This window comes from Hemiscyllium ocellatum, chromosome 18 (genome assembly GCF_020745735.1).
Source record: "Hemiscyllium ocellatum isolate sHemOce1 chromosome 18, sHemOce1.pat.X.cur, whole genome shotgun sequence".
NCBI classification, from domain to species: Eukaryota; Metazoa; Chordata; class Chondrichthyes; order Orectolobiformes; family Hemiscylliidae; genus Hemiscyllium; species Hemiscyllium ocellatum.
Window position 1 is genome coordinate 77,327,151 of NC_083418.1, and position 13,885 is coordinate 77,341,035.

The 13,885-nt window shown below is 41.8% G+C and overlaps 1 protein-coding gene across 7 annotated transcripts in view; it reads right to left on the minus strand.

The window, feature by feature from the left end:
- nav2a (neuron navigator 2a) overlaps positions 1-13,885 on the minus strand; it is a 590,475-nt gene that overhangs the window by 88,796 nt on the left and 487,794 nt on the right. For all 7 annotated transcript variants that reach the window (XM_060839109.1, XM_060839107.1, XM_060839106.1 and 4 more), the window contains one exon: positions 6,514-6,566. In XM_060839109.1, the coding sequence (XP_060695092.1) occupies positions 6,514-6,566 (53 nt within the window). The remainder of the gene's footprint in view (positions 1-6,513; positions 6,567-13,885) is intronic.

Consider the following 13,885-nt stretch of genomic DNA (forward strand, 5'->3'; position numbering starts at 1 on the left):
TTGAAGGAACCGCTGACCAGACTGACTTCAATGAGTCTGAAGAAAACAATGCCTTTTTGGCTGTTTAAAATTAATCTGTTTTCAATGGATTTGAATCAATCTATTATAGATGAACTGAAGAGGGGATAAGGGAAATTGAGACTAGGGAAGAGGGGATAGGGGAGATTGGGACCTGGGAAGAGGGGATAGGGGAGATTGGGACCTGGGAAGAGGGAGTGGGGAGAGATAAGGACTTGGGAAGCAGGGATAGGGAGATCATGACTTGAGAAGAGTGGATGGGGGAGATCAAGACTTGGGAAAAGGGGGATTAGAGAGATTGGAGTTGGGAAAAGGGGGAATATGAGAAGGTGCGTGCAGCCGAGGTTTAATTTGCAAATGTTTTATTGGAATGACATTCAAATACCGACCAAGCATGCACTTTATAGGCCTCACTGCTCAAAAAGCAAGTTACTTGCTTGAAAAAAATTAAGTGATATTTCAAAGTGTACAATGGCGTTTGGTAGCATATTAATTCATAATTTATTTAAAATGCAATTAATTTTCATCTCATATCTTACCACTGATGAACTGAAGAGGGGACAGGGGAGATTGGGACTTGGAAAAGGGATGGTAAATATCAGGGCTAGGGAAAAGGAGATAGGGAGATAGGGATTTGGGACTTGGAATAGGGGAGTTCTGGACTAAACAAGGGGAAATGTGAGAAGGTGCGTGCAGCTCAGAGTTAATTTGTATATGTTTTATTGGAATGATATTTTAAATACTGACCAAGCATGGAATTTAGACTTTGCTGCTCAAAGATCTTACTGGCTTTAAAAAAATCAAGGGCTATGTCAAAATGTATAATGGTGTTTGGCAGCACATTAATTCATAATTTAGTTAAAATGCAATTAATTTTTTTGCTCGCAGCCTGCTACTGAATAGAGTCTGTCAACAGAGTTGAAGAATTCCAGATGCGGTTTCAGTCATTGCACAGAGAAAACAACTCACTTGATCCTTTGAAATACAATTACTGAAATCTATGTGGCAGAGCTAATTTATCAAATTATTTCAAAACCCTATTGCTCTGCATCAGTTTTATAAAATTATCACTTCAATAACTCTTCACAGCTGTTGCACAGTTCTCATTTACAATCCCACTGCTGCCATATTGCAAGGTAAAACTACGATTGTTTATGAAGCCTAAGTGCTTTAAAGACATAAAATCTGGCTTCTGCAATTCAAAGGATAAGATGGTGAGCAGACAGTGTCAGTGTTAGGTGAAAAACTTGGTCAAAGAGCTTGGGCTTAAGGATGACTTTAACAGAAGACAGGGAGGTGGATAAGCAAAATATATTCATGGGGAGATTTCCAAAGTGCGCAGGCTACCCAACTGAAAACACTCCCCAAGAGTGTAGAGGCAAAGGGAGGGGAATGCACTGTGTGTTTGTTTTGGAGGGTCAGTAGAAAGTGTGTGTGTTGGAGCCGGATGCAGTCATCATAGGTGGATAAAGTTACAGAAGCTTGAAGAGTCTTGAATAAAAATACTTCTACTTTTCTATTCTTAAAGCTGATTTTGCAAAGTGAGCTGATTTTCATCTGCAGAAGGATTTATGAAGAGCTGGGGAACCAAACACAAACATCAGTGGGCTTTTATTCCCTAGACTGTATTCCACCCCATCACTGTCATACTTCTCTTTGCTTATGTTCCCAACTTGAATGGAATTCTCCCTCCCGGGTCATGGTCAATCTGCTCACCCTCCTTGCAGTCCCCCTCCTCATCAAGTTGGGTAGGAAGTACCTCACATCTGCTGGAAAATGTCAGGGATTGAGACTCGTCTACAACAACTGATTCCCTGTATCTGCTTGACTCACAGCCATATCCCCTTGTCCCTGATCAATGATTCACTTCACAGTTAGGACAGCATGGTGGCTCAGTAGTTAGCACTGCTGCCTCACAGTACCAGGGACCCAGGTTTGATACCCGCCTCAGGTGGCTATCTGTGTAGAGTTTGCACATTCTCCCCCTGTCTGCGTGGGTTTCCTCCGGCTGCTCTGGTTTCCTCCCACAGTCCAAAGATGTGCAGGACAGGTGAATTGGCCATGCTAAATTACCCATAGTGCATTAGTCAGGTGTATGGGTCTGGGCGGGTTACTCTTCGTAGGGTTGGTGTGGACCTGTTTCCATACTGTAGGGAATCTAATCTAATCAAAGTTCTGCCTACATTAAGGGCTGAGACTGACTCCTGGAACAAAGTGTCCAGGTAACTCCCCCACAATGTATACAGCTCAGAATCCAGCATAGCAACTCCAAGTCAAAATTGCACACAGTCAATTCATTTCACTTTTGCGGGCAAAAACGTTTCCCAAGGAATTAGATTAGATTAGATTCGACTTACAGTGTGGAAACAGGCCCTTCGGCCCAACAAGTCCACACCAACCCGCCAAAGCACAACCCACCCATACCCCTACATTTACCCCTACCTAACACTATGGGCAATTTAGCATGGCCAATTCACCTGACCCGCACATCTTTGGACTGTGGGAGGAAACCGGAGCACCCGGAGGAAACCCATGCAGACATGGGGAGAACGTGCAAACTCCACACAGTCAGTCGCCTGAGTCGGGAATTGAACCCGGGTCTCAGGCGCTGTGAGGCAGCAGTGCTAACCACTGTGCCACCGTGCCGCCCAAAGTGTTACAGAATATCCAATGGCGTAAACATGTATAAACCTGACAAATTGCAATACTAAATCATTCTACAGAAGCAGTTCAATTCCAGTCTGCCATGACTCCTGTGAGTGGTGGTCCCTGAAATGTAAGTGAAAACCGACAAAGCACTTGCCTCTGTTGATATTACTCAATTATGTTTAATAGCATGACCCTAGTTGCAAAGAAAAGCAAAAGCAACTTACAATATAGAAAGAAGAACAAATTTAAAATGAGGCGTGTGTAGCTAAATATATATCAGGCATGGAATACAGGGGAATTTGGCTGTCTGGATCCAGAATTGACTGGTGCACAGAAGACAGAGGTTGGTGGTAGATGGAAAGTATTCAGCCTGGAACCCAGTGATGTTCCGCAGGGATTAGTTCTGGGACCTCTGCTCTTTGTGATTTTTATAAATGACTTGGATGAGGAAGTGGAAGGGTGGGTTTGTAAGTTTGCTAATGACATGAAGGTTGGTGGAGTGGTGGATTGTGTGGAGGGTTGTTGTAGGTTGCAATGGGACATTGACAGGATGCAGAACTGGGCTGATAAGTGGCAGATGGAGTACAACCTGGAAAAGTGTGAAGTCATTCACTTTGGAATGTCGAATTTGAATACGGAATACAGGGTTAAAGGCAGGATTCTTGGTAGTGTGGAGGAATAGGGGGATCTTGGGGTCCACATGCATAGATCCCTCAAAATTGCCACACAAACTGATATGTTTGTCAAGAAGTTGGATGGTGTGTTGGCTTTCATTCACAGGAGGATTGAGTTTGAGAAGTGCGAGGTTACGCTGCAGCTAAATGGTGCCCTGGTTAAAACACACTTGGAATATTTGTTCAGTTCTAGTCACCTCATTATAGGAAGGATGTGAAAGCTTTCGAGAGGGTGCAGAGGAGATTTACTGGGATGCTACCTGGACTGGAGGGCATGTCTTCTGAAGAAAAGTTGAGGGAGCTAGGGTTTTTCTCATTGGAGTGATGAAGGATGACAGGTGACTTGATAGAGGTGTACACGATGATGAGAGGCATGAATAGAGTGGATAGCCAGAGACATTTTCCCAGGGCAGAAATGGCTGTTACAACAGGTAATGGTTTTAAGGTGATTGGAGGAAGAGTTAGTGGAGATGTTAGAGGTAGGTTCTTTACACAGAGAATGGTGAGTAGATGGAATGCACTGCCAGCGGTGGTAGTAGAGTCAGATACATTAAGGACATTTAAGTGATTCTTGGATAGGCACATGGACGACAGTACAATTAAGGGTATGTTGATTAATTTGATCTTAGAGTAGGACAAAAGGCTGGCACAACATTGAGGGCAGAAGGGCCTGTGCTGTTGCTGTACTGTTTTATGTTCTATGTATATAACATGTCCATATTATATATCTCTAAATATCAAGTATATATGCCCAGTTATGTGTGTAAAAATCTTTCTAAGATGTATCTGATTGATATAGATGCGCGTGTGTGTATCCATAATAAATACAGTAAAAAGGGTAAAGTCACCATAGGATCACCATGCCGCAGATGAGGGGCAAGGTTGAGGAGGCAGAATTGTTATGATAATCTCAGCCGGTGCAGGAACTGAACCCATACTCTCCATTGCAAACCAGCCATCCAGGAAACTGACCCCTTCTAAAACATATACAGAAAGTGGCATTCACAGCCTGGGGGCCGTCTAAACGTCACAACCTATTAAGCACTTCTGTGGTTGTGTGGGTAAAAGATGACAGCCAATTTACACACTGCAGTGAGCTATATGACCAGATAATCTGTTTGACTAACAATCATCGAGGGATGACTGCTGATCCCAGACCCTGTGAAATCTCCCTTGCTCTTTGTTTTTGTTGCATGGGAGAAATTAACAAATCAGTGAGTGAGTCGATTGAATTAAAAAAAATCCTAAACCTGCAGCTCAATACGAGCTGAAGGCAATGACCTGTGGGTAATGACTCACTATGTTTTTGAAGGAATCATTTAATGGCAATACTTTATTGCTTGTTTTGCAGCAAACGTAATTACCTTCTGCTGCAATACTGTCACTCTGGAATGAATGAAGGCCCTTTATGCCAAGAGTAGAGAAAATTAAGACAAACAATGCTAAAAATAAATAATGCATCATTGAACAAATGCACCAGGAAACAACACTGCTCACAATTGTAATGTTCAGATTAGATGCTTTCAAAGGTTAAAAACTTGCCCACGCCCTGATCAGTAATTTTTTCCGTACCTCATCCAAAACACCTTCAAGCATTTGACAATAACAACCTTTATTTCGAAAGGCAACAGCAGAATTTATCTAACAGGGTCAATTTAACTTGTCATGAATCATTTTTCTTAATGTTTATATTAGAACAGCTAATTAGTTTGATTGACATGCCATTCTGTGCTTTTAAGAGCCATCATTAAGGCCAGAATAGAAACGTTATGAAAAGTTTAAATTAAAACAGGACACAGATACAATTAGTGTTAGCATTACTTTGTGCATTTAATACTTTTTTTACATAGTTTATTTATTAATCAAGTCACTGCAAAGTGAGAACACCTCTTGATTTTTAAAAAATAATAACTAACTAACCAGATCATGTAAAATGAAATACCACAGTAAGTTCAGCAAGTTGCTCTTCCAGTTTACACTTGAAGCTATTTCTGACTGACATACACAGAAAAACAGAAAGTGTTGAAGAAACTCAGCAGGTCTGGCAGCATCTGTGGAGGGTGAAATGGAGTTAATATTGTGAGTCCAGTGACCGTTCTTCAGCATGTTTTGAGGAAGGGTCACAGAATTCAAAACATTAATTGTTTTGCTCTCTCCACAGATGCTGCCAGACCTGCTGAGTTTTTCCAGCAATTTCTGCTTTTCTCTATATCAGATCTCCAGCGTCCGCAGCTCTTTGCTTTATCTCACTGATCTACATTTAATTGAATAAAAGCCACACAATGAAAATAAAATCCTGTGCATAGATTTACACAGACTCTTCACCTTTCCACTACAGCATTGAACACTCCTTTTTCAGCAATTATAACTGACCAAAACTAGGACCATCACCTACCATCAACTCCCTGGGCGTAACCGGCCTGCTGAGAGCTATTGTTGCCATCATACTGGAGCTGAGTGTTTAGTCACTGTCACTGATGTGATAAGAACTGCTCAGAGGGACAAAACCAGAGGACACTAACCAAGCTATCACATTTCTGAACCACCTCGCAACCTTATTGGGCAGAGACATTTGAAGTACGAGTCAAAACATAAGTAATAGCTTGCACGCAACTCCCAGCTAAAGTGACATCACGGGTGTGGTCACAAGATGTTAATGATCGTATACGCAAGGCAAAATTAAATTGCGTGTGAGTGAGTTAATGATGGAACAATATATTTTTTCCAAAACAGTTGCTTAAAAAGTGATGAAACATAGCACAGAAAAATAACTTCCCCCCACTTCCTTGACAACCAGGTACATAACATTGTGACATGTTAACATTGCTTAATGCAGAGGCTAAGAAAGAACTGTCTAATGCCAACTCTGAAAACACTGCATTTAATTTAAAATTGTCTGTAATAATACCTTAGTGCCATTTAATTTTCTAAATGCTACCAAAGTAACAGCAAGGTGTGTACAGTAAAAACAGTATCTTTCAAGCAGGAATTTCAGATGTGAAGACATTATAAGGAGGAGAGCCAGGGAAAACATGAAATTACTGTATTATTTAAAAGTTCATGACATAGAAAGACTTCTTCATTTTTTTCCCCACAAAATCTCCTATCTGATCATACTTTAACTATGTCGGAAAGAAGGAACGAGCCAAGTAGTTAAAGTACTGGAGCTTACCGTTGAGTATATAGATGAGGTGCTGGAAACCAGAGATAAGGAAGAGCCATGAACTGTAGAACATTTCAAGTTGTGGCAGAATTAGCAGACCAAAAGAAAAGAAAAATAAAAACAATTAGTCATGGTAGGCCGTGTGTGAAAAACAGCTTTTCAGTAAATAACTAATGCAACAGATAATGGCTAATGAGGCAGAATTTTGGTATTAATAGTGGCAAAACCTTTAGTGTCACCATATTACTCTGTAAAGCTGAGAGCAATCAATCGTGCAGGACTGTAAGTGGAAATATAAACAGGGCAGTCAGTAACATTTTACACTTCTGTAGGGTGCACTGTTACAGTCTTTGTAGACAGAACATTTAAAAATCACTGATTTGATGAACTCAATGATTATCCTACATTTTCTTTGTAAAACACAATGTAAATGTTTAGCCTTGTTCAATTAGGAATACCTGAACACTGAATGGTGCATTAAATCACATTAACTCCAAACTTCCACCCCACAAAAACCAATTACATAGCATTCCTTCTGAAGAACATAGAACATTTGAGATAGTTTATTAAACAAAAAAATTGCTTTTCAATACAACTATGATTGTTCTGAAATCCACATTTCTCCTTTAAACTTCAATCATGATCTGATCTTTCTTTTGCTTTCTGTCCAATATTTATTTTTGATTTATTTGTGATTTATATTCCCTGCCTTCAGAGTCCCTGGTTTTCTATTTGTGAGAGTTCCGTAATCTGATTGGCTGATCAACGAACCTGCGACCTGCTGGTTCACTGGAGCTCAAAGGTCTGCAGGAAAAGATCAAATTCGACCTGATGTCAGAAAAGGAAAGATTGATGTTCTGGAGCTGCTGTATCTTTGTGGGCAGCTTTTGTCAAGGTGAGCGGTAAATTCCTGCATTGCTGACAGTACAAGCTGCCAAAATTAGCCAAGATAAAAGGCCCATTTTCCGTCATCTCTTCAATCACAAATGCAGCTTACTTGGTTCAGTGATGTCACCCCCAGTTAAGGAAAATAAAATTGCTCCCTAAAAAACACTTTTGTATTTTAGATGATGATGGCAACAGAGCCGGATCGTATTGGCATCTGGCAATACCACAATTCAACGTTTCTTCAAAATTAGAAATTCAAAGTTAGGCTTTATATACATACAAAAAAGTCTCTAGGCAGCACAGCCCAAAGGTATTGTAATGGACTCGTTTTTTACTTGAAATAAATGCCAATTGTGATTGAAAAGTACCTGCAGATTGTCATCATCCACTAATAATTCCCACTTTCCCCTCGATAAAGTGGTCAGTAAAAATATCAGTGTCACTAGCTGAGTTCCTGCAGACTTCCGTCATATTTGACTGCAGCTCAGCTCTTCAAAAGTGAAAGTCTTTAACAATCTATGCTTGTTGCTTACATCGGTCAAGAGGTGCTATCTGGATCAGGCACAATGGGCTGAATGCCTCTTGCTACATTATAACTCTCCTGTGATTCTGTGATTTAATTGGAGAATCTCTGAAATGCAGTGATGAGGGGGCTGACAGGGTTTTGCTCTTGGTCTGTGTTGAGTTGACTCATTTCAGCAGAGGTACAAGTCTCTATGGAAGCAACACACAGTGAAATTTTGCAGATTGTCCTTCAATTCTTGGTTTACTTCAATCCTGTTTTTCCCTCTGGCAACTGAAAGCCTAGTGGTGTCAGACTATTAATCAGGATGTGGGTATGGTAGATGGAACTTGAATTCAATAAATGTCTGGGGTAAGAGTCTAATGACTGTCATTAAAAATCATCTGTTTCACTCACGCCCAGTTAGCCTGGCCTGTTACCCTTGACAGAATGAAAACTTCCTTCCTTCCTCACCCCATGTGTGAATGACTTTGGACCCACAGCAACGTGGCTGACTCTTAACAGAAACAACTGGGCAAGTCACTCAATTGTACCAATCATGAGAAAGTCTCAAAAAAAGAATGAAACTAGACAGACCAACCAGCAAACCCAAAAGATTTTTAACACTGAAACAAAAACCAAAATCAATGGAAGAACTCAACAGGTCTGGCCCTATCTGTGAAGAGAAAGCAGAGTTAATGTTTTGAGTCCAGTGACCCTTCTTCAGTTCAGTATAGAGGTTGCCAGGCCAACTGAGTTTCTCCAGCAATTTGTTTTTGCTTCAATTATCAGCATCTGCATCTCTTTGCTTTAGTTTAACATTGTGGGTCTACCTACAGCACATGGACTGCAGGGTTCAAGAAGGGAGCACACTACTACCTTCTCAAGGGCAAATAGGGATGGGTAAGAAATACTGGCTCATCCTATGACATTTAAATTATAATTTTGAACAAAAGCATTCCAAAATTAATTTCTTCTATGACAGTCAATGAGCAGGGGAAATCTTTTTAACTGTTTACTTGGGGGTTAAATGCTAATGTGTGCATTGACTTCAGGTACACGAGAGGTCTGCTTTGCTTGTCACTGCAATAACTGCTTGCCACACACAATTTCTGCAGTGCACAGGATTGGTTTCTAATATCAACCACTGACAAGAGATGACTGAGATTTGCTTTCTTTTTGTGCACTTGAGCAGATATTCACTAAACCTTCCCTGACTTGTTTCAGCACCTTAGTCATCTCAGGAATCTACACAGAAACTGCAAACGAAAATTGGGAAGGTCAATTAGATCAGAAAAAAAGGGATTGTTGCTATGATCTGAATTGCACTAAAGCGAAGGTACGAGACCACATAGTTTTACCAGACCACAAGCTCTCACATACAGGTTGGTACAGCAACTGCTCTGCCCAAGACTGCAAGAAACTATAGAAAGTTGTTAACACAATCCAGTCTATCACAAAGTCCAGCCTTCCATCCATTGACTCCATCTACACTTCTCACTGCCTCGGGAAAGCAGCCATCATCATCAAAGACCCCTTCCATCCCAGTTACACTCTCTTCCAATCTCTTCCATTGGGCAGAAGATACAAAAGTTTGAGAACACATACCAACTGATTTAAGAACAGCTTCTTCCCTGCTGTTATCAGATTTATGAATGGATATCTCATATATTAAAGTTCATCTTTCACTGCACCTAGCTGTCATACTATATTCTACACTCTGTTCTATTACACTGATGTACTTATGTAAAGGTAGGATTTGTCAGATTAGTATGCAAAACAGTACTTTCCACTGTATCTCAGTACATGTGACCATAATAAATCAAATCATTAGATATAGATGACTGACAGGGGTTTAACCTGAGGGTCACCAGACCTCAGACAAGGGAAGGTGTTGAAAGCGAGCCCCTCAATGTAACCTCAGTTGGTGTGGGAATTGAACATCACTCTACAAGGCAAACCAACCATCCAGCCAACTGAGCTAAACCCACACCCTCCCCCTACTGTATCAACATGACACCTATAGAGCAGCAGCAAACCTTACTGTTGACAGAGGTAGCAAAGAACTTGTAGCTGCTGAAGGAAACAAGCTGGCATATGTCATGGGGAACACCTTCTAGAAGTCTGTAAAATTATGGCAAAATTTTCACATGCAAGCTTAACTTTGACTTTCTCCAGAGCATTTTAAATCTGCCCGTGCCTCTCTCTAAGGTTTACAGGAAATATAAAATCCAGGTTGGATTCTCATCCCTCTGGCAGATTATGCCATTTCCCATTTCAGCAATGTTCCCCTGTTGTGCAAGACTTCACCACCATTACAGGGGAAACACAAGGGACAGTTTACAGTACACAAAGTGTCAGACTTGTATGCATAGCAAACAAATCTCAGTCTCCATGTAAAAAACAAATGGCTTAAAATTCGAGAAATCCTCCGTACGTAGTAGCTTGCGTCCTAGGATTCGAAAAGACACAGCTATAGCAACACAGCATGCATTGGTAGTGGTTTGGCCAAGGGTATAATGTGGTCACAGCAGATTGGAAGTTGGGAAGTGCAACTCCACTGTTCAAGAAATAAAGGCAAGAGAAATCACAGATCTACAGACAACTTATATACAGATCTATTGGCCCAATATCAGTCAGCAGCAAACTGTGGACATCTATTATTAAGGAAATCTTAACAAGTACTTAGGAAGTCATTGCAGGAACAGATAAGGAGAACACAGTTTTTCACCACCAGCTTCTAAAGGGCAATGAAGGATGAGCAATACCCTAATTGGTTAACAGATAGCAAGCAGAGTTAGTCGTAAATACGCACGTCCAACTTGGTCGGTTGTGGTCTATGATTTGCAGCAGGGATCAAAGATGAGACAATATCTATTCATCAAATACATTGCTGAAGAATTAGGTGAAGAGAGAAGGAGCAATGTTATAGCATTTGCTGATTATGTGCAAAAGTAGTTGGGACATGAGCTGTAAGGAGGACACACAGAGGCTGTGAAGAGCTATAGATAGCTTCAGTGAATAGACAACAAGTTGGTATATGGGTAAAATATGGGGCAGTGCAAGATTATTCACCATGGCAGCAAGCTCAAAAAAATCTGACTTTTTTTTAAATAGACATGAAACCTATAAAAGTTCATGCTGAGACTCACTTGGATGCACTTACACCAAGAATCTTTTTAAAAACCCAGATACAGGCAGCAATTAGAAAAGCAAATAAAGAAAACGAAGAATCATGAACGCTGGATATCAGAGATTGCTGGAGAAACTCAACATGTCTGGAGAGAGAAAGCAGAGTTAATGTTTCAGGTCCTGTGACCCTCCTTCAGAACAACACGGCAAGCAAATTTGTTGCAAGGGGATTGAATTATAAGCAAAAGGAAGACTTCTTACAATTGCATGGGATTTCAGTGAGACCTGAGCCCTGCATACAGTGTTGTACTCCACAGACTCAATATTACAAAGATCCCAATGTCAGGGTAAAGAAAGGGTCCTGAATCCACTGGTGCCAGCAGTGGAAGTTACTTTGCAAATTTACAAGTGACCTCCTAAAGGCTGACTGCGGGGCCATTCAAAATGGAAGGTGGACACAGAGAGAGGAAACCTGCAGCCTCCAAGAGGCATGTCAAAAAGAAATTAAAATTCATGTGGAGACTCAGAGAGAGGTCACTGGATACACGGGGCTTGCCTTGGCTCTTGACAAACTGCCACCTATCCGCTCCATCCTCCTCTCCAATCTATCACCGTCACCCAACTATTCCACTCTCAGCTACCATCTCCCCAGCCCCAACCCCCCTCCCACTTATCTCTCCATCCCCGAAGCTCCCAGCCTCATTCCTGATGAAGGGCTTTTGCTTGAAACGTTGATTTTCCTGCTCCTCAGACGCTGCCTGACCTGCTGTGCTTTTCCAGCACCACTCTAATCTTGACTCTAAGCTCCAGTATCTGCAGTCCTCACTTTTGCCTCATGACAAACTGCCTTCATTTAGCTGGTGAGTTTTGGATTAAAGAGCTTTGACCCAATGGAAGTGAATGGGAATGGGAGTGCTCCGGTGGCCGGAGTCACAGTTCGATGGTTGTGGTAGATGAAGGCCAAACATCTCAGATCCAGGACATCACTGCGAGTGTTCCTCAGGGTGGCGCAATATGTGGTAATCTCAAAAATATTCATGTAACAAAGGAGGAAGCAGAGACCAGTTCAAAGTTTGTGCGAAGATTTGTAGTGGTGCTTGTTGTAGTGGTTCTGTTCGCCGAGCTGGAAGTTTTTGTTGCAAACGTTTCGTCCCCTGGCTAGGAGACATCATCAGTGCTCTGGAGCCTCCTGCGAAGCGCTTCTTTAATGTTTCTTCCGGCATTTATAGTGGTCTGTCCTTGCCGCTTCCGGGTGTCAGTTTCAGCTGTCCGCTGTAGTGATTGGTATATTGGGTCCAGGTCGATGTGTCTGTTGATGGAGTTTGTGGATGAATGCCATGCCTCTAGGAATTCCCTGGCTGTTCTCTGTCTGGCTTGCCCTATGATAGTAGTGTTTTCCCAGTCGAATTCATGTTGCTTGTTGTCTGAGTGTGTGGCTACTAGGGATAGCTGGTCGTGTCGTTTCGTGGCTAGTTGGTGTTCATGTATGCGGATTGTTAGCTGTCTTCCTGTTTGTCCTATATAGTGTTTTGTGCAGTCCTTGCATGGTATTTTATAAACTACATTAGTTTTGTTCACGTTGGGTATTGGCTCCTTTGTTCTAGTAAGTTGTTGTCTGAGCGTGGCTGTTGGTTTGTGTGCCGTTATGAGTCCTAAGGGTCGCAGTAGTCTGGCTGTCAGTTCTGAAACGCTCCTGATGTATGGTAGTGTGGCTAGTCCTTTTGGTTGTGGCATGTCCTCGTTCCGTGGTCTATCTCTTAGGCATCTGTTGATACCTAGTATATCTTAAGTGCAGACTACTTCTCTCTTCTAGAAACTAGACCCCGATCCCTATTGGAAACTGACTCTTATCAGCACACTTACTGAATCAGCCTAGTCAGATATGTTTGGACACACCTGTGTAGTGTGTGTGCCCTGAACCCAGACCTTCAGGCACTGAGGTGGGGACACTACCCCTGCACTATAAGAACCCTTATCTGGCTCTTACATATGAGTCCAAGAATTTTCCCAAACCATATCAGTTGATCTTCATCACAACTAGAATTCATCTCCTGATTCCTTAATGCCTGTTCACCAATATACAAAGCACAAGTCAGAAGTGTGATTATGCACATCAGGGCAAAAAATAAACACTTGAAGCCATACACAGTGGCAGCACTGAATATGAGATATACTGTAACAACTCTTTGATGGTATTTCAACAGTCCCTTCCAAACCATTTCCTACAAAACCTTGAAGGACAAGGGCAGCAGAGACATTGTCACCACCATAGGCAGATTCCCCTCCAATCCATACACCATTTGACATGGAATAATTTTGGCTCTTCGTCCACACAGTTGCAGAGTCAAAGTCCAGGAACTCCCTCCTTAACAACACTGTGGGTCTTCCTACACCAAAGAGACTGCAGCAACTCAAGAAGGTAGCTCACCACCCCCTTCTCGAGGGTAACTAGGGATGGCAATAAATGCTGGCCCAGTCAGGGTCACCTATGCCCCATGAATTAATTTTTAAAAAGCCTCGATAAACGGGGAGTTTTCAGGCAGTGGCAGTTATCAGTCAATCAGCTTGAAATTAACTGGTGCAATAAGTATTAATTACAGTACTGGATGTGTAGTTGGGAATTTGGTTCATTTAGTTGGGAACTTGGGTCAAGATTAGAGTGGTGCTGGAAAAGCACAGCAGGTCAGGCAGCATCCGAGGAGCAGGAAAATCACGTTTCGGGCAGGAGCCCTTCATCAGGAATGAGAACTTGGGTGTAGAGGGATAAACAAATGTTTCTATTTCTGCCTTTTCCTCAGTATCTAGTAATTGTCAGAAGTCACATGACACCGGGTTATAGTCTAACAGGTTTATTTAACA